Source organism: Mauremys mutica, chromosome 9 (assembly GCF_020497125.1).
Source record: "Mauremys mutica isolate MM-2020 ecotype Southern chromosome 9, ASM2049712v1, whole genome shotgun sequence".
NCBI lineage: Eukaryota > Metazoa > Chordata > Testudines > Geoemydidae > Mauremys > Mauremys mutica.
This window is the reverse complement of record NC_059080.1, coordinates 97271297-97290918: the sequence shown is the minus strand read 5'-3', so window position 1 is coordinate 97290918 and position 19622 is coordinate 97271297. Positions and strand designations below refer to the sequence as shown.

The 19622-nt window shown below is 62.0% G+C and overlaps 2 protein-coding genes across 4 annotated transcripts; one reads left to right on the top strand and one right to left on the bottom strand.

The window, feature by feature from the left end:
- The first annotated feature begins 2716 nt into the window (after positions 1-2716).
- Positions 2717-14747, top strand: THPO (thrombopoietin). Of its 3 annotated transcripts, none has more exons than XM_045030205.1 (6): positions 2717-2813; positions 6197-6880; positions 12383-12510; positions 13095-13181; positions 13557-13721; positions 13915-14747. In XM_045030205.1, exons 2-6 carry the CDS (start codon positions 6841-6843, stop codon positions 14134-14136), a joined length of 642 nt encoding a protein of 213 aa, XP_044886140.1. In that variant the 5' UTR covers positions 2717-2813; positions 6197-6840; the 3' UTR covers positions 14137-14747. The 3 variants fall into 3 exon arrangements, with proteins under 3 accessions (XP_044886140.1, XP_044886138.1, XP_044886137.1); XM_045030203.1 differs by lacking the exon at positions 2717-2813 and adding an exon at positions 3023-3113; XM_045030202.1 differs by lacking the exon at positions 2717-2813 and having other exon boundaries at positions 5960-6880.
- POLR2H (RNA polymerase II, I and III subunit H) lies at positions 14737-19515 on the bottom strand. The gene is made up of 5 exons (XM_045030206.1): positions 19217-19515; positions 18480-18563; positions 17763-17856; positions 16899-16982; positions 14737-16489 (listed from the first exon to the last, which is right to left on the bottom strand). Exons 1-5 carry the CDS (start codon positions 19287-19289, stop codon positions 16372-16374), a joined length of 453 nt encoding a protein of 150 aa, XP_044886141.1. The 5' UTR covers positions 19290-19515; the 3' UTR covers positions 14737-16371.
- Between the last annotated feature and the right edge of the window lie 107 nt (positions 19516-19622).

Here is a 19622-nt window from a genome sequence, read left to right as displayed (position 1 = left end):
ATCAGCGTGACACATTTGCAAACAAGGCTAAGATCCTTCTGGGGCATATGTAAGAGAGGAGTGTCGTATGTAAGACACTGAGGCGTGCTCTGCTCGGCACTGGGGAGACCTCGGCTGGAGTACTCCATTCCGGCCACCGCTTTAGGAAAGAGGTGGATAAATTGGAGAGAGTCCAGAAGACAGCAACAAAAATGATAAAAAGTTTAGATAAACTGGGCCTGTTTGGGGACCTGACAACAATCTTCAAATATGTCAGGGGCTGTTATAATGAGGACTGTGTGATCAACTGTTCTCCTGTCTACTGGAGGTGGGACAAGCAGGAATGGGCTTAATCTGCAGCAAGGGAGATTTAAGTTAGATATTAGGAAAAACTTTCTACCTCCAGGTAGTTAAGCTCTGGAACTTCCAGGAGAAGTTGTGGAGTCCTTGACATTGGAGGGTATAAAAACGGGTTGGTCAAATACTTGTCCGGGGTGGTCTCCAGGGTTTACTTGGTCCTGCCTCAGCGCAGGGGGCTGGACTTGATGACCTCTCGAGGGCCGGTCCAGCCCTGCATTGCTCTGATTCTGTGACGGTTCAGGACACGGGTTTCACGTCTCATTCGAAAGGCAGCACCTGCAGCCTCACAGCGCCCCCACGTGCTGCGCTGGGGCATTGGGGTCAGCGCCAACTGCTTAGGAGAGAACCCCTGCCTGCTGGCTCCCCCACCTGGCTCCCTGCAGCACAGCGTGCTCTCACGTGCCACACCAGGGCATTGGACTCGAGAGGGGAACGCCCCCTACCCCACTCCCTGCAGCTGGGTCCTTTCTCCAGCTCCAAGGAGGCAGTGCCTGGAATGTGCGTTCCCCATTCTCACAGGGCCGAGCCGGTGGGAGCCCAGCACCCAGTCGCTCTCCCCCGGCTCAGAGACGGGGCAGGCCGGGGCTGGTAGATCCCGTGAGGAGTTTTTGCCCTATAAGAGCCCAGCGTGAGCTGTCCCCATCCAGCTGAGGCTGCAGCAGGACACCGTGACCTCTGGCCGCCAGCCCTGTGTCGGGGATACGGGGAGCCAGAGGGACACACGTCGCTGGACTCTGATGGGGCTGGCAGACAGGCCAAGGGGATGCCTAGCACCAGGACTGCAAGGCAAAGGTGACCCCCCAACTCCCAAGCTACCTGCTGCCGCCTAGTGGCAAGCTAGTGACACTGTTGGCATCGTTTGCTCCTTCTCGGCATGGGACGGATTGGGATTTCATCCACCTTCCCCCGACGCTGTCCCCAAGGATGATCCCCTTGGGGATCTGGGCTGCTTTTATTCTGAATGACCCTGTGTCACCCAACACCTCCCCCCCTGCCAGCCACTGCCTCATGCACAGCCCTGCGGAGGGGTCTCTGTTGGGCACATGCTGATCCAACCCCACAATGCTGCATGCAAGGGTTTGGCCCAGACACCCTCCACTGCACACTACGTGGATCTGATATCCCGAGAGCCGGCAATGCTCAGTCTAGGCCCTGGGGAAAGGTCTGCGATCGGAGCCGGAGCGTGGTGTCAGCCTTAGAGTTGAGACACTCCGCGGAGTGCAGTTCGCCCCCAATTAAGCTGCTTACGGTGGGTGGGTGACACCAGGTGCTCCTGACAATGCAGCTCTTTGCACTATACAGACGTCACATTCTGCAGGGATGGCCCTGGAAGCCAGAGAGCTTAGGGACCGTTACTCCTGAAGAGCTGCGAAACACCGGGCTTCCCAAAGCAGATCAACGTGCCAATTGCCCAGGCAGGATCCAGCAACAAACCCCTCTCAACCCACGCACTCCCCGGCACTAACCCCACCTGCAGCAGCCTGGAGTTCTTGCTTCTGGGGCCGGATGCGAGAAGGGTCGCAGGCTGGAGACTCTGCATGGTGCGTCCCCATTCGTCTCGCTGCTGAGCCCAAGGCTTGGGCTGTTAAATCAGTCTGGGTCTGGTTAGGAACCCTGGTGCTCGGATCTGTATAGGGGGCTGCTCAGCACACTTTGGGGTGCTGTGTTAGTTATTACTGTTGTTGCTGCTGTTCTGGGGCTGGTTCTAACCATATCCAAATTAATGTAGTTTCCTTAATTACAAAGGAAAATGTCGCCCCATTTAAAGTATCCGCACTCTGCCCCCTGGGCCGCTCAGTGGATTTGGTCCCAGCAGCAGATTGGCAGCTGCCTCTTTGGTCCCTGCTCTTTGCTGTGGGGTTATTCCCTGCTGGCAGCCCACGGGCTGGGCAGAGGAATTCCCCACGCGCATGGGCACCGGCGGCAGTGCCGTACAGGTCCAAGATGGGGTGTGGGAGGGCAGAGGGCAGATTTATGATCCGCTGCTAAATTCCAGGTTTAAAGAGACTCCTTTTTCGGGTTCAAGCAAGAGGACGAGGAAGCCAGTTCAGTGTGGAGGCCCTGGCCTCCCCGTGGCAGCTGGGTGCCCTTGGAGGCGGGGTCCGAGGCTCTGTGCCCACTTGCTGTTGGCACTATGGAGATACAGAACACAGCCCGTTGAGGACTGGGGTGGTATTGCTGTGCCCTGCACAGACCTGGCGCTTCTGCTCCTGGCTCAGACTCCCTGATGCCAGGGCACTTGCAGCCCGTCACGTCCGCAGCAGGCAAGGAGGCCGGGCAAAGACGCCCACTGCAGCTCGGCTAATGTTTGCATTGGGCAAGGCCAGGTGTGTGGGAAGCTGGGGGTGTTTGACCCCGGTGCGCTTCACTCGCCTGCCGGCCCACTGCTGCGTCTGCTCAGAACCAGGCCGGAGCTCCTGCTGGCGCATTCTCTGCCCTCCAGATCCCAGGGTAGCTCCTCTGCAACGCTCCAGGTGGGCACGGCACGCCCTGGGGAGGGAGGGAGGGAGGTCGGTCGTGGGGAGGGAGGTCACGGGAGAGGAGCGGTGTTTGTTTTTGCCTGGTCTGTCTCACATCCAACTGCCCAGGGAGGCTGCACCTCTGCTGGGAACAATGGCCCACGTGGCTGGTGTGTGAGCATGTGCAGGTGTGTGTTTTGTGTGAGTGCATGTGTGTGCCTGAGCGTGGGCTGGACTAGTCTGAGAGGAAAGGAAGGAGACACCAGAACCCAGCCCTGGGCTTCCCAGACGCAGGGCAGCTGGGGGGCAAGAGACGTGAGTCAGTGGTTGGTTGCCAGGATCTTTGCCTGGTAGCGCCGGGTTCCTGCCCCTAGGCGCTTGCCCTGCAAACAGCTTCCTCCTGCAGCCCTGGGCGGAGGAGCCGACATGCGGCTGGGGTGGATTCTGACGCTGGTCAGAGGGCCAGACCCCGAGAAGATGGATACTAGGAACCCGGAGTCCCCAACCCACAAACGGCCTCCCTCCGCCCAGCTCCCAGGAGCAGCTGGTGCTCTGAGCTGCAGGGAGACTTGTGCACGCGGGCAGAGATTTGCAGATCTGTTCCGACTGAGCCCCTCAGGGCCCGGAGCGTGTTGTGCTCTCTGTGGGACGGGCACCCAGCACCATGGGCCCTGACCCCACTTGGGCACCCTCGGTGGCCCTGGGGATCTCCGGCAGCGTGCCCCATGTGCAGGGAGCTCCGGAGCAGAGGAAGGCTGGGTGCCCGCTCCGAGGGGCGGGGGCAGCGTACAGCCGAGGGGTGTCAGGGCTATTGGCACAGCTGCGGGCGTTCGTTTTCCTCCCTGGATGGGTCATTACCTGGCAGACAGCTCCCCTGGGGAAGGGGCTGGGGTGCATGGGCATCAGGGCAGCACCCAACTAGACATCCCAGTGTTGAAGCAGGCCCTACCATGCTGTGAAGAAAGAGCCTCACCCCATCCCAAGAGGCACCTGCAACCCTGAGGACACTGGGGGGCACAGATGGGGCCCTCCTGGGGGACACTGAGGCGTATCCAGCATCTGCCCATGCAGGAGCAGCTCTTCACTGGGGGTGAATGTGCTGGGGGGGGAGTCTGCCCCTCCCCATTCTGCGCTGGCATCCTGGCACTCACCAGACAGAACTTCGTGGGGTGGAGGGGGGGTTTACAGGCCCCCCACCTGGGCAGGGGAGCTGAGGGTTCGGAGCTCCAGGCTGGCTGTGTTTCACCCCTTCTCTTACCGAGCAGGGGGCAGCCTGGGCTTTCCACAGTTAAACCAACCCTGGGGGACTTTCATTAACAATTAACATTGAACAAATAGCTCAAAAGTCACTTCCCTGCGGAACCCCTGCCTGGCTCCTGCAGGCCATCCGGGCTGGGCTCTGCCTGCTGGGCCCCTGCCTGGCTCCTGCAGGTCGTGTCTTCCCTGGGCTGGGCTCTGCCTGCTGGGCCCCTGCCTGGCTCCTGCAGGCCATCCGGGCTGGGCCCTGCCTGCTGGGCCCCTGCCTGGCTCCTGCAGGTCGTGTCTTCCCCGGGCTGGGCTCTGCCTGCTGGGCTCCTACCTGGCTCCTGCAGGTCGTGTCTTCCCCGGGCTGGGCTCTGCCTGCTGGGCTCCTACCTGGCTCCTGCAGGTCGTGTCTTCCCTGGGCTGGGCTCTGCCTGCTGGGCTCCTGCCTGGCTCCTGCAGGTCGTGTCTTCCCTGGGCTGGGCCCTGCCTGCTGGGCTCCTGCCTGGCTCCTGCAGGCCATTGGGGCTGGGCCCTGCCTGCTGGGCTCCTGCAGGCCACCACTTCCCTGGGCTGGGCCCCTGCCTGGCTCCCACGGCCAACCTTCCCCAGCCTGGGCCCTGTCCGGCTCCTGTGGCCGCCCTGTCCCCGGGACTGGGCTCATCCCCGTCTTCCGCGGCTGCCCCTTCCCTAGGCCTGGGCCCCTGCCTCACAGTTGCCCCTTCCCCAGGCCCTAAGGATTCCACCAGCTGCCCCCTGGGCCTGGGGGCTCTGTGCCTGCTCCAGAGTCCTCCCCTGCCCCTTCCTGAGCTGCAATTTGCTCTGGGCTCCCAGCCGCAGCAGGTCCTGCAGCCAAGGCTCACATCTCCCAGCCCTGCCCTAGAGCTGTGTGCCCCCTCCCCACTGGGCTGCTTGCGCCTGGGCTGGACACAACACGGGATTTTCCAGCAGCCGCTCGTGGCAGGGAGTCCAGACGGACTGGCTAGTTTGGCTGGGACATGGCGGGCACATGGTATCAGCTAGGTGCCCTGGCTGGCTGAGCACAGAGAATCCGATTCCTTCCCGCGAATCTTCTCAGCTCTGCCCTGCGCCTCCACTGGGACAGACGACTGAGTCCAAGGGTGACCCCAGAGATGCCCAGGGGCCCAGTGCAGAGGACAACGCCTGGATGCACTTTGAGGGCGCTCGGGTGCAGGGCTATGGGGCAGCAGGAGCTGAGTAGGTGATAAAGCCAGGGCCGCCCAGAGGATTCCGGGGGCCCGGGGTCTTCGGCGGCGGGGGGCCCTTCCGTTCCGGGACCCGCCGCCGAAGTGCCCCGAAGACCCGCGGCGGGAGCCCCCCGCCGCCGAATTACCGTCGAAGTGCGGCGGGGGGGGGGGTCCCCGCCGCGGGTCTTCGGGGCACTTCGGCGGCGGGTCCCGGAACGGAAGGGCCCCCCGCCGCCGAAGACCGGGCTGCGCTTCGGCGGCGGGTCCCGCTTCCCCCCGGCCCCGGCCCCAGCCTCTTACCCCCGGCTCCCTCCTCGCCCGGAGTCTCAGCGCCTCGCCCGACAGCCGCAGCGTGTGGCCGGCGGGGCCTGAGCTCCGTCCCGCTCAGAGCCGCGTGGGGAGGGGCGGGGCTGGGAGCTCCACGCCGAGCGGAGGCAGCTGAGCTCCCAGCCCCGCCCCCTGACCACGCGGCTCTGAGCAGGGCGGGGCTCAGGGGCTCCGCCGGAGACATCAAGCGCTGAGGCTCCAGGAGAGGGGCGGAGGCGGGAGCCTCCGCTGTTCTCTTGGGGGCCCCTGCGGAGCCCGGGGCAAATTGCCCCCTTTGCCCCCCCCCTCTGGGCGGCCCTGGATAAAGCCCAGGGACAGGGCTGGGGGGAGCTCTGGGGAGGCTGGAAATGGGGCTGCCCATTCTTTGCATTAGTGTGAACCCGGCAGGGCTGGATTGGCTCACACGGACATGAGGGTAACGGGCCCCTTAGATCTCCCAGGGCAGGATGGTGGATGTCGGGGGTCTGGGGCAGGATCATCAGCATCTCTGTGTGTCACTTAGGGGACCTTGCAGGGGTGGGGATGGTCTGCAGCCCTGAGCCCACAGGCAGGACTCCGGTGCTGGGGGAGTGAAGGGGGTGCTGGGAACCCTGCTCACTGACTGCACCGTCTCCATTCCAGGTGTCCCGAGAGCAGCCCTTGAACCCTGACCTCCTGGCTGGATCGCTGGGGCTTTCTGGGGGAACCAGCCAGCTGTGCAGCCCAAAGCAGACACCCTTCCGGGCCGCCAGCCGTGGGGAGCCAGCGCCGGGCCCCCAGCTTGCATGCCGTTCACGCTTTGGGGCGCTAAACTTCCCGCAGTCTGTGCTGCGAGAGCCGGTGGGCAGGAGACGCAGACCCAGCGGGCAGTGAGGCTCGCCCAGCTCCTCGCCCGGCTCGTGCAGAGGGGGAGCTGGTGGGGCCGGTTCATGGCACGAGCCGTATCGCGCGCCAGCGGGTGAGCGCAGCAAGGTGGCTGCCTCCGAGCTCCCAGCCCGTGTTCAGGACTCCAGCCCTGCGAGCCAAGGAGGAAGCTGGGGGAAGCAGGAAGCCTTCCCAAGGGCTCACGCTCTGTGACCCAGTGCCTTTCCTCGGAGGTCAAGCAGCACAACAGGAAGCCTTGCTGTGGTCACTCGGCAGCGGGAGCCGTGTGGCGTCACTCGGGGGCTCTCCCAGCCCCTGCCCCGCGGTCCGGTCCTCGTGCCCCGCCAAGAGCCTGGGCGAAAGCTGCCCTAAATGGAAGCCGGACGGGAGCTGGACAGCAGCCGCTGGCCCCGGGGAGGAAGATGCAGTACAGAGACGGCCAGCTTAGCATGGAGTTGAACCGTGAGTGCTGGGCTGGGCTGGGCCACTCCTCAAGTCTGGCCATGGGGAGCGGGGTGGAGTCTCACACCTGGGCAGGGAGAGACAAAGCTCCAGAGGGGGCAGAACTGGTCCCTGCAGCCCAGTGTCCAGGGCTGAGCCCGTGACTGCGGGGATGAGGCCGCAGCCCTTGCTGTCCTCTCCCCCGTGGGGATGTAGGGCTCAGAGCTAGTGGCCGGGCCCCTCCCAGACCTGGAACATCAGTGACTGTGCTGGCCCGGGACAACCCCCGGGGGCAGGGCTTTAGGTAGCATCCCCCGGGGTGCCACAGCCTGCCCTGCAGCCCCCGGCTCACACACAGCACCCCGTCCCACGGGCTGATCTCTCACTGCTTCCCCCCTCCAGTCCTTCAGGAAAGGGAATCCTGCCTCCAACAGCCTCAGCACTGAGGGCCAACAGGGGGCAGGCCAGGCCCTGCTGGGCTCACAACCTTGTTCCCGTCACGCGGACCAGATGTGAGGCGAGTGGGATCAACCCGTCCCTGTGTGTCGGAGACGTTCACGCTCCAGGGCACTGGGGATGGGCAGGTGGCATTGGGGGGGGGCTGACAGGGACAGGAGGGCAGGGCTGGGCTGATGGGGAGGGAGGGGCAGGGGCCAAGTGGGTCTGGTGGCAATGAAGGGGCAGTGGCCAGGGAATGACGGGGACGGAGGGGCAGGGCAAGGCTGGACCGGGGGTGATGGGGACGGAGGGGCAGGGCAGGGCAGGGCTGGTGGGGTGATGGGGATGGAGGGGCAGAGCAGGGCAGGGCTGGTGGGGTGATGGGGATGGAGGGGCAGGGCAGGGCAGGACTGGTGGGGGTGATGGGGTCGGAGGGGCAGGGCAGGGCTGGTGGGGTGATGGGGATGGAGGGGCAGGGCAGGGCTGGTGGAGTGATGGGGACGGAGGGGCAGGGCAGGACAGGGCTGGTGGGGGTGATGGGGACAGGGGCAGGGACGGCGTGGTGGGGTGATGGGGACGGAGGGGCAGGGCAGGGCTGGTGGGGTGATGGGGATGGAGGGGCAGGGCAGGGCAGGGCTGGTGGGAGTGATGGGGACGGAGGGGCAGGGCAGGGCTGGTGGGGTGATGGGGACGGAGGGGCAGGGCTGGTGAGAGTGATGGGGACGGAGGGGCAGGGCAGGACAGGGCTGGTGGGGTGATGGGGACGGAGGGGCAGGACAGGGCTGGTGGGGGTGATGGGGACGGAGGGGCAGGGCAGGGCTGGTGGGGGGATGGGGACGGAGGGGCAGGGCAGGGCTGGTGGGGGTGATGGGGACGGAGGGGCAGGGCAGGGCTGGTGGGGGTGATGGGGACGGAGGGGCAGGGCAGGGCTGGTGGGGGTGATGGGGACGGAGGGACAGGACAGGGCTGGTGGGGTGATGGGGATGGAGGGGCAGGGCGGGGCTGGATGGGGTGATGGAGATGGAGGGGCAGGGCTGGTGGGAGTGATGGGGACGGAGGGGGAGGGCAGGACAGGGCTGGTGGGGGTGTCACGGAGTTTGGGGGAGACAAGGCCCTGCACCCCCGGCTTCCTGTGATTCACCATGACTCTCAGCCAGCCAGTAGAACAGGAAGTTTATCAGACGACAAGAACACAGTCCCAAACAGACCTTGTAGGCATAAACAGGACCCCTTAGTCAGGTCCTTCTGGGGGTCCAGGTCTCTCTGGCCTCCCTTCCATTTTCCCAGCGGCTCCAAACTGAAACTCTCCAGCCCCTCCTCTCTGGCCTTTGTCTCTTTCCAGGGGCTGGAGGTCACCTGATCTCCAAGCCCCCTCCTGGTTCTCATGTTACCTGCTCAGGTACCTTCCCTCAAGCCAAGTCTCCCATCCCCAGTGCAGACAGGCCCAGCCAAACTCCCCTGCAACCTTCCCACTCCCTGCTGCATCACAGGCACCCACCCAGGGGGTGACGGGTGCTGACGGGCAGGGCAGGGTCACTAGAGCAAAGGCCTTGGATGCTCAAAGCAGCTGAGTAGCGGGAACCTCTCCCAAGGGGAGGCACCAGCCTCCTGAGCTCCCAGACTCTGGCCAAGCGGAGCGAACTCACCCACAGGCCAGAGAATCCCTGTCCCGAGCCCAGGACCCCCACTGGAACTAGTGTGTCTCTGTTAGAGACCCAGGGCTCCGAGTGCGGGGAATCGGCCCCCACCAGAGCGGTGTCGGAGCCGTCACTGCAGGAAGGGTGGCTGCCTCTGGTGGCTGCTGGGGCGGGGTGGGGCGGGGGTTCCCAGGACGCAGTGTACAGAGGACACTGGCATTCCCCGAAATGCTCTGAGCCGTGTGTGACGCTGCCCTCGACGTAGAGCCCGTCCGCGCCTGCGCCGAGGTCACCGAAGAGGAACCTGTGTCCAGAGTCGCTCGCGGTGCAAACACTCCTTATCAGTGGGATGGGAGTGCGACGCACACGGCCAGCAAAGGAAGCCATTTATCCTCCCCTATCACTGCCCCGCTTCCTGGGGATGGAGCCCAGCAGGAAACATGGCCCCATTTCACTTTTGCGGTGGATACGTGCAGTTCTCCTGCCAAGGGGCACTGTCGAGTAGGTTGGGGCCAACGTTTCAGGGTGTAGAACCCCTAATTCTAGGGGGAGCTGGTGGCCTATCGCTCATGGCCTCCCTTTGGAAGACCTTCTTTGCCACACTTTAACCACTCGTGATGAAATTTTCCATGCCCAGGATCTGCCTCCAGCTGAATCTTTGGGGAAAGTTTCAGCTAAAACGATTCTGCTGTTAGATTAGAGGAAAGGATGTCATTCTGCCCATGTTAAAAAAATGCCTGCAAGCGTTTGGCTGGGAAGCCTTTGCGCCCCCACGCTTCGGAGTAGGGCTTTGAGATTTGGCAGAGGGTTTGCCCTGGTGGGAGTGATTTGCGTTTTGCTGAAAACCAACCCCAATTCGGCCACGTTATAAGCCTCTGAAAAATCTCAGTTTGCAAAAGAGATTTTGTTCGAGTTTGGCAGCTAAATTCCCCAAAGATTCCATCTGCACTGAGCATGCTCCAACCCTGGCAGCTCCTACACAGTGCCCAGGCTGCAGCCAGATGCCATCCCCAGAGGGTAAATGAGCATGGCCGCCCTCGGCTGGCCCTTCCCTGCAATTGCTTCTCTGCAATCAGCGGCCGCTAGGGTGACCAGATGTCCCGATTTTATAGGGACAGTCCCAATACTTGGGGCTTTGTTTTAAATAGGTGCCTATTATCCCCCACCCCGTCCTGATTTTTCACATTTGCTGTCTGGTCACCCTAGCGGCCGCTATGGCATCCAAGCCTGTGGCCTGAGAACAAGGATGGTTTGAGCATTGGCCTGCTAAACCCAGGGTTATGAGCTCAATCCTTGAGGGGGCCATTTAGGGATCTGGGGCAAAAATCTGTCTGGGGATTGGTCCTGCTTTGAGCAGGGGGTTGGACTAGAACCTCCTGAGGTCCCTTCCAACCCTGACATTCTAAGGAGATGCTCTCGGCACTGGGGCCCAGGCAACGGGGGAACTGGCCAGGAAACTGGACGGATGCAGAGGAGAGAGGATTGGGGGTGCAGGAAGACTGGCTGTAGAAGGGGACAGAGAAGCTGTTAGAGAGGGGACGGGCAAGGAGTGGGGGACAGAGAGTGGCTGTGGGTGTGGGGGGGGATATAGCTAGATGGTGGCAGAGAGGCTGCAGCGGGTATATGGTGGGTGGACTGTTAAATAAGGGGTTGTAACCACTAGATCACACTCCCCTCTGGAATTGATCCCAGAAGTCTTGCGTCTTTCCATTCCTCTGTTGACAGCAAGCAGCTGTGATGCCCGCAGTGCATACGCACAAGGAGGCCAAGGGAAGGCCGCAGGGCTTGACTTTGCAACCGTAATGTCCTTTTAGGCTTTTACCATCGTTTTTTGGCTGTCATATTCTCATTTGTTCCGCTATCGTCTCAGCTGGCCTCTGCCTTCCCCTGCCGCGTTCCCACACCTGCTGGCTGAGAAACCGAAAGTGAAACAGCGCAGGGATAGCAGGGGGACGCTACCTTGCCCAAGCTGAAGCGGGTGCGAGTGGGCGGGAAAGAAGCTGTGTACTCTCCAGTGCAGGGAAGGGCTTTTGTTTGGAAACAGGCTGACTTTCAGCCTGCACCGTCCTTCCAAAGCCCCTTAGCCAGTATCGGCCATGTGGCCTGATGGGTAGGGTCCTGGGCTAGGAGACCTGGGTTCCGGTCCTGCCATGGACCTGCTGCAGGGCCTCGGGCCAGTCACCTCTCCTTTCTGCTCTGCTCCCAGTCCTTTGTCTGCTTGGACTGTGAGCTAATCAGTGTGGTTGTACAGCGCCGAGCACAGCAGGGCCTGATTTGGTAGAGGGCTGGAGGCGCCACTCTAGACCAGTTCAACACACCAGTCACAACCACTAAGGCACTTTCTGCCTGGAGGTGCCCCAGCCTGTGGTGCAACGCACATGTTAATCCATCCCAGTGGCCTGCCAGCCCCCTTGCCAGGGTCAGACCTTAAAACCGTTTCCCTCTTGCTCGGTTTCTCCTCCTCGCCTTTCTGCCGCCCCTTTGCCTGGCAGATCCCCAGACCCGACTTGCTTTGGAAAGGAACAGCCTTCCCCCAGGACCCAATTCTCCCTGCCTGGCACCGGGGGTCCCTGACACCTGTGTAGGTGGGTGTAGCGGAGAATTTGTGTTTGATGGCATTTTACAGCCACTGTGCGCAGCTGTGAGTGGAGATGGGGGGGCTCACACAGGGGCGGTCAGGCCCAGCCCCTCCTTTGCCCTGGTCTTGGCTAGACAGGGGTCAAAGCGGTGTAGACCAGCTGGTGTGGGCTTTAACGTGAGCTAGGCTGGTGGAGTTAAGGTTTAGGCCCGAGTTTGAACGTGAGCCGTTTCACACGTGTTAAAGGCCGAGTGCATGGGCTGCATTAGCCTTTTCACACACGGTAGAGACCATGCTCCAGTGCAGGGTAGGAGGGGCTGGGGATGGAGGAGGGGGTGGTCCCACACCCCGTGGGGCAGGGAGCTAGGCAGGGGCCCAGCAGTGGGCCAGGGGTGACTAGCTTAGTTTTGGAGCTCAGCTTGGTTCGACTTAAAGCGCCGGCCTCAGGGCTGACAAGTGAATCAATGTCCCGCCGGCAGGTCGTGGGTGGGGTGTGTGACTACTCCCAAGGAAGGAGATGGCAGGAGAAACAGCTGGAGAAGCACATGTGGCCCAGCATGAGCCTTGTCAATGGGGAGCCCACAGGCTGCAGGGAGGGGGCATGAAAAACAGGAGAGGGCCACTGAGGCAGGGCCAGCACGTAGTCAGGTAAGAGCCCCAGGGGACTAGAGCCGTGACAATAGGCCTGTGCTAGCCCCGGAGACCGGCCCGCTGGGTGTGAGATGGGGGGGGGGGGCAGCTCTCCTTGGGCGGGATAGGGGGGGGGGAAGGGCAAGCACCAGGATATTCTTGAGCTTTTCTCCCTGGAGCGCTGGGCTCTGCCCTCGGGGAAGTCTGGCCCATGCTGTCTTTCCCTTTGGCTGCTCTCAGGGCTGCTGCTCCTCACAGCCTTCCTCCTCCACATCAAGCTGTCCAGGCTGAGCCCGGCCCGGCTGGTCTGCGACAACCGGCTCATCCAGAAATACATCAGCGAAGCCAAGGACATGGAGAAGAGAGTGGTAAGGAGACACGCTCCAGCCCGGCGAACCAGAGCTCCCCCACAGCCAGCTCCTGCCCTGCCCCCTGCAGCGCCCCCTGCTGGGAGAGGCTGGGACTGGAGTAGCTGGGGGGACTGGAGTAACTGGGAGCTCCCCCCCCACTAGTGATCCTGCCCTGCCCCCTACAGGGAGAGGCTGGGACTGGAGTAGCTGGGAGCTCCCCCACAGCCAGAGCTCATACCCTGTGCCCTACAGCGCCCCCTGCTGGGAGAGGCTGGGACTGGAGTAGCTGGGAGCTCCCCCACCTGTGCCCTACAGCACCCCCTGCTGGGAGAGGCTGGGACTGGAGTAGCTGGGAGCTCCCCCACCTGTGCCCTACAGCACCCCCTGCTGGGAGAGGCTGGGATCACACAAGCTCCAGAGAAAGGAAGGCAGGGAAATATCTTGCCTGGCCATCTGTGCGGCACAGCCCCAGTGCTGCCTCCGCTCCTCCTAACGGAGCCTGTGCTAATTCCTTCTCTTGCCCCTAGAGCCGGCCTCACGGGCTGGGCGCTCCTGGGCCTGTCGGCGGCTCACTCAGTGCTTTCCACCTCCTCTCCCCGTAGAGCCAGTGCCAGGAGCTCCCGTCGCTAACCCAGCCCCTTCCTCTGCCCATGGTGGACTTCAGCCTCCGGGAATGGAAAACGAAGACAGTGAGTGAGGCCGGGGGCCCCTGAGGACAGGCATGGGGCGGGGAGAGGGCAATCTCTAGCAGCTGCAGCCCAGGAGTTCCAGCTTTTCTCTGGCCACAAGGGGAAGATGATCACTCAGCCCATCTTAGAGGGGGCAGCAGGCACAGAGGAGTCCCTGAGGGGAGGGGGATATTTGTCCCTTTGCTGGCTGCTGCCCATGGGCTCAGCAGGGGGCAGTCCTGCTCCCTCGCCCCCTGCTGGTGGGGTGACGCCAGCATCCACATTCCCATCATGCTGCTGGGTTAGGAGACGTGGGAAGGGCTGATGGCTCTCACCCCTTAGTCCCTGCAGCACTGGGATCAGGCACGCACCGCCCCCCTTCTCTGTCCCCATCAGAATGAGACGAAAAGGCAGGAGATCCTCTGCGACCTGGCGCTGCTGGTGGACGCGGTGACCGCTGCGCAGGGCCACGTGAGGCAGGAGTGTGCGGCTGCCCTCCTGGGGCAGCTCTACAAGAAAGCCAACTCCTTCCTCCTGCTCCTGAAGACCTTCAGCTGGCAGGTGAGACCCCTTCTGCCCAGCCCAGCCTTGCCCCCGCCCCTCTGTCCCCATCAGCCCTGCCCCAGCCCAGCTCACCATGCTCCTCTCTAAGCCTGGAGGCCCAGCTGCGGATTTGGCCCCGGTGACGCCGGAGGGGATTGCTCAGGGCGGGGGGAGCACTGTGTTTGAGGGCCCCTTCTCTGTCTTGGGACAGGACAGTGCCTGGCAGCCGGACCGCGCCTCCCGGACAACCCTGCAGAGCCACCCCAGTGTGATATTTCTGGTCTACCGGCAGCTCGTGCAAGGCAAACTGCGCTTCCTGTTCCATGACCTGGCAAAGGATTTCTGCCAGGAAGGAAGCCGGGGGGTGCCAGAGCCCCCAAGCACCCCACGTCCCCGGCTGCCTCAAGGGGACAGTGAAAGCCCTGCCTGCTGATAGGGGTGTCCACCAGACCACAGGTGGAGACAGGGTGGGAAGGAAGCAGATCCTGGCCCCCGACTCTCCAGAGATGCGGGGGAAGAGCAGGGCAGAGAGGGCCCTGCTGGAGCAGAGAGGTCACGCCCAAGGACATTAACAGCTGGCAGAGGACGAGAAAGGGGGCTCCTTCAGCCCTAGAGAGGCCCCCCACTGATGGGCTGGTGAATGTCGACCCACAGCGAAGACTTGAGAGCTGAGCAAAGAGGGGCCTGGCCCCGAGACTGGGAGGGGCCAGAGGATGCTCTCCGCTCTGCACATGCCAGGAAAGGGAGAGGACTCTGAGGAGGAGCTCCTGTGGGCGCACGGCGAGGCAGGGCCTCTGAATCCAGTCAGCACACATGCAACACGCGCAGACTCGTTCCTTTCCCAGGCCACGGGTGAGAGAACTCCCTGCCCGTCCACCAGCCCCGTCTCCAGCCAACCACTGCGTAATCCAGGGGTGGGGGACTCGCTGTGCCAGGGGATCAGCTGGCAGAACGCAGCTGTGGACTTACGCACTTGCGGGTATACGACCCTGCGGCCCCAAGGCTCATGCCCCCAGGTCTCCATGCATCATCCCAGCCCAGCCTCCCCGCACAGAGGGTAATGCTGCACTTGCTGTTTATCGTGACTGTGGAAGTGGAAAGGAGATGGATTCGGGCTGCTTGCTAGAGTTAAGGAGCAGGGAGGGGGCGGGTGTCTTTTACCGGGAAAATGTCTTATGATTAAAGAGCTTATTTTTCTAAAGAGCCCTGTGATCTCGCTTAGCAGGGGGCAAAGCTCAGATGAACAGAATGGGGCTAGCGGGGGGACACAGGCCTGCTCGCTAGAGGCCCATGCACAGGGGGGGCACCAGCCTTTTTATTCTAGGAACTTCAGTGAGAAACAGACTCTCTTCCACCCACTTCCCCGTCCCGCTCAGGGGAGTGTGTGTGGGGGGGCGTTGGGGGCAGTGCTCCACCCTCCCAAGAATTAGGCATCCAGCACCCTCCTGTGGCCGCTGCAGGAACGGCTGGCAGACAGGTGCCTTTCCCAGAAACAGGCAGCTCCGGCTCTCACCCCTTCTCCTAACCTGGCCCCTTCCAAGGCTAGCGCATCTCGCAGGCATCTCCCCTCTTACCCCTCCCCTGCAGCAATTTCTAGGCTGAATTAAATGGAAGGAGACTAAGGCCACATCTCCGCTACAGGCGACAGGTCTCCTTGGGCACTGGCGTTTCAGGGCCCTTCACACCTCCGATCGTGGTGGAATGTTCACTAAGGAAGCTCCAGGCAGCAGAGAGGAATCTAAGGGCCAGGATTCAGCCCCTGAATGAAACCAGCGAGCCCGAGTATGCTCAACAGAGCTGTGTCTGGTTACACCGACTCTGCAGCTGGCTTTCAGGCCTTCCCTCCAGCAGGAAGGGCACGAGCTTCTGGGCTGGCAGAGCTTGTCCCAGTCCCCCAGACAAAAAATTCTATTGGCAAAAGGCCTTTTTTGCCGGCGCCAAGGACCTTTATTGCCATAGCTGCATTGGCCAAACTCTACCTGTGGCTGGCCGCTAAGGGCCGCCCCATGTGTTGGAAGACTTGGAGCACAAGTTCTCCAGCAGGGGGAGCTCTCTCCCCTTTTTATCGCGGCTGGACAAGCAGCGGGCCCCAAAACTTTGTACAGTCGTAACCCAGGGTGACGGTCTGGATATAGCCAGCAATGACCGGCGTGGGGAATGGAGGACAAGAGCAGCGTCAACTCGGAGACAAAACGAAGTGTCTCTAGCCCTTAGAGTCACAAAGGAAACCTTCCAGTGCAACTAGTGCAGCGACGCCGTCCTGTCTGCGCACCACCAAGCCATTGTGCGGAAAGGGGTGAACTCCCCATCTTAAACACCAGTGGTTTTCGCTGTGTCACTATGTTACGGTCTCACACTTGCTGGCGTGATCTAAGCAGAGACAAATCCGAAGCACCCACTTTAGTAAAGAACCAGGCTCAGTAACGGCTCCCTGTCCTGCTCCCAGCCAACAGAGAGGCCACAAAACACAAGGCCTGCTGGAAACGGTGCAGGCTTTTGCCATGCATCACTCCAGAGGGTCCAGATGGGCCAATGGAGCTGAAATCCAGCGGCTGTTGAATACGAGGGTCCCGGTCCCGGCCAGCAAGGCCGTGTCTATTTGCAAAGCCTGCGTGTGTGGCAGGGTCCCAGGTGCAGCCGCAGTCCCCAGCTGCTCGGCCCCCTGCGGTTAGAAGGCCAGTTTCTTCATCAGGAGGTAAACCCTGGAATCCACCTCGAAGCCGTGCAGGTTGTTGGCATCTCCCTGGAGTCTCATGAGCAGCCCCCCATAGGACACGTAGGCAGAACTAGGGCAGGAGAGGGGCAGAGGTGAGACCAGGATCCCACCAATCAGGGAGGGGGCATCACCCCCAGGCTCCAGAAGCCTTAGTAGCCAAGAGGCAGCCATAGTTGCTCACCTCCCCGGTGTCAGAGGTGAGCAACTCACCCACTCGTGGCTAAAGGGAGCCCCTGGCTACCGCCTCCATCCATCACCTCTGGGCATTAGGAGCCTGCTAGGTGAGAGGAGTGCGGTGGGCAGAGCTCAGTGTCCCAGTGTTTCTCTTAGGGATCCACTAGCGACTCTAGAACCATGCTGCCCCCTCCCTTGACTACTCCAAGCTCCGGGCACCGTGCTCTGGAGCGGCACAGAACTGCACCACCTCTCGTGGACAACAGGGGAGTGGCATGGGGGGTAGGGGCAAGCAGGACACTTACAGGCGTGTGGCTGCCTCCGTGGAGGTTTCGTCTCCCTCAATCCTGTAAACCTTCCCGTACATCACATACTCAAACTGGTCGGCCCTGCGTGCAACAAGACAGCGGGGGTGGAGAGAGGCGCACACCCACGGACCTGACCCTCCTGCCCAAAGCAAACATCCATCAGGGTAAAGCACCAGATGGTTCCTGGAAAGCCACCTGGTGCCCTCTGCAACGACCCTGAATGTAGCACAGTCTGGCCTCTGCCCCCACAGCACACACGTGCGATCCAGCCCTATGGAGCCACCAATGGCCACCGCCAGCCCAAGCAGCAAGTAACCCCCTGGCGAACAGGGAGAGGGAGCTACAGAAGCAGGGCCGCCAAGAACAGGTAGGGGCTGCTCGGATACGACAGCAATGATGTAGAAATGGTCACGGACACGAGAATTTAGAAACCAAAATATAAACAGAGGCCGGATAAAAGTGAAAGATGAGAAGGAAAACAGGGGGGGGGAAAGTGAACGGGGGCAGGACAAGAGAGCGGGCACCAAGCAAACGCGCCAGGAGAGACAGCAGTGCCCAGCTGCCAACTGACCACAAGGGGACTCCACCAGACAAAGGCTGGGAACCCGTTAGCCCCTTCTCCCAGGTGTTAACAGGCCACAGTGTTCAGGCAGCGACGCTGACCCAGGGCAGCTCCCCAACTCCACGCTTTCCCCACTGCCGGCACCTCTTTGTTCACTGTCCTCGGCCAGTTCAGATCCCCACGAGAGTTAACCAGACCCAACCCAGGGGGAATTCATCCTGGGGACTGCACGAGACACTACTGAATTCTTGGCTACTTCCAGCCGTGTTACAGCTCCCTGCAGCATCCTGCCCCATTACCTGGATGGCCTGTCGTCAGTGGGGTTATACTCCCCATCATCCAGGGTCCCATCTTCATACAAGGTGCTGGCAATAACCAGGCGGAATTTGTCACCTGGAACACGCAATAGAGAGCAGGAGGTAAAAGGCAAGCCTCCAACACAGGCCACATGATCCCATGCACACAAGGGCAGGGGAAAGGGAGCAACACAGAAACGGGAGCACACCAGGAGTCCTAGCTGTATGGTAATTCAAAGGTGCTCAGTGGCAAAGATGAGCGAGCCACATGTGAACTGGCTCCTAGCCAGATCTGGCCAGTCACCAGGTCCCACAATATTCAGGGCTCCCAGTTCCAGAAATGGGTGATCAGGGACACTCAGCAGCACATCCAGGTGCCAGGTGATGCACTCTGAGTAGCACGGACTCCAGAGGTCATGGAGCTGTCAGGCAGGCGAAGAGCATCTCTCCTCACATCACAGCTGTTTGTGGCCACTGGACCTAATTCATTAAATGCACTGAAGGCCTCTTTCCTTCAGAATGGCAGCATGCACATGAGGGCTTACTGCACTTTAACTCCTACACTTCAGATGCACACCTTTCCTTAATCTGAATTCGTATCCTGGGCAGACAAGCCCTCAGTGTTATGGGCCCCTCTGCCAGCAGCTGGCTCTCGCTCAGCAGGTGCTGCCTGGTACAGGGATTATCAGTTGCCAGCCTGCGAGCACCCTACATACGTACCCAGGTCCACGGGGTAGATCTGTATATTCACATCCAGGATTAGGTCCATCTTGAAAGACTCACTTTCACAATGCAGGCGGGAAACTGGAAGAGAAGGAGCCGAACCAGCGACACATGAGATATGGGGCCTGTCCTCTCAAGGGCCTCAATCCCAATTTAGCCTCCGATCTGGGGTCATGGAACCTGCCCCCGACTCGGTCCCAATCCAGCTCTCAAACTGTGTGTGTGTGGGGGGGGAGGGATTAAGGGGCCTGCCCCCCTCAGGGTCTGGGTCCCGATCCAGCCACAGATCTGAGGGAGGGAGGTTATGGGCCTGTCTCCCCTAGGGCTGGGTCCTGATCCAGCACCAGATCAGGGGTGTGTGTGAAGGGGGGGTTATGTGGCTGTTCCTCCCTATGGCCTGGGTCCCAATCCAGCGCCAGATCCGGAGGGGAGGGGGGATTATGTGGCTGTTCCCCCCTAGGGCCTCAGTCCCGATGCAGCCCCAGATTCGGGAAGGGGGTTATAGGCCTATCCCCCCTAAGGCTGGGTCCCGCTCCAGCCCCAGATCCGGGGGGGGGTTATGGGGCTGCCCCCCTAGGACTGGGTCCCGCTCCAGCCCCAGATCCGGGGGGGGGGGTATGGGGCTGTCCCCCCTAAGGCTGGGTCCCGCTCCAGCCCCGGGGGGGGTATGGGGCTGTTCCCTCCGCGCCCTGGCGGGAGGTGCCCCTGGGGAGGGAGGCCCCGGCCCGGCTCACCCCGGTCGAATTTCTTGCCCTCGGGGTCGATGTCCTTCACGTCGAAGATATCCTCGAAGAGGATCCCGGCCATGGCGAGCGGGGGGCGGCGAGCGCGCGGCCGGCGCAGGGGCTCGGAGCCTCACTTCCGGCCAACCCGCGCCCGCTCGAGCCCATGCGGAGCCGCCATGTCAGTGCGGGGCGGAAGCACTTCCCCCAGGAGTGCGCTGCGCATGCGCACAGGGTTCCTCGTGGCTTGCCTCAGGGGCGGAGACAGGGCTCGTCCATCTCCCCTTCCGCCCCTGTGCCTGTGGGGCCCCGGACGCCTGGGTTCTGTGTGTCTGCTCCACCCGCGGGCAGCGCCAGTAGGGGCGTTAGGTGCCCCGCCCCAGAGACCAGCCTCCCCCCAAACCACTCCCACCCCCCT

Bases quoted from the DNA above. Each gene is read 5' to 3' on its own strand.
- THPO (XM_045030205.1), top strand. From the start codon at position 6,841: ATGCAGTACAGAGACGGCCAGCTTAGCATGGAGTTGAACC. The intron at 12,511-13,094 runs GTAAGGAGACAC...CTCTCCCCGTAG, and splicing joins AGGACATGGAGAAGAGAGTG to AGCCAGTGCCAGGAGCTCCC. The intron at 13,722-13,914 runs GTGAGACCCCTT...GTCTTGGGACAG, and splicing joins TGAAGACCTTCAGCTGGCAG to GACAGTGCCTGGCAGCCGGA.
- POLR2H (XM_045030206.1), bottom strand. From the start codon at position 19,289: ATGGCCGGGATCCTCTTCGAGGATATCTTCGACGTGAAGGACATCGAC. The intron at 18,564-19,216 runs GTGAGCCGGGCC...CTTCTCTTCCAG, and splicing joins GGGCAAGAAATTCGACCGGG to TTTCCCGCCTGCATTGTGAA. The intron at 16,983-17,762 runs GTAATGGGGCAG...TGTTGCACGCAG, and splicing joins ACTGACGACAGGCCATCCAG to GGCCGACCAGTTTGAGTATG.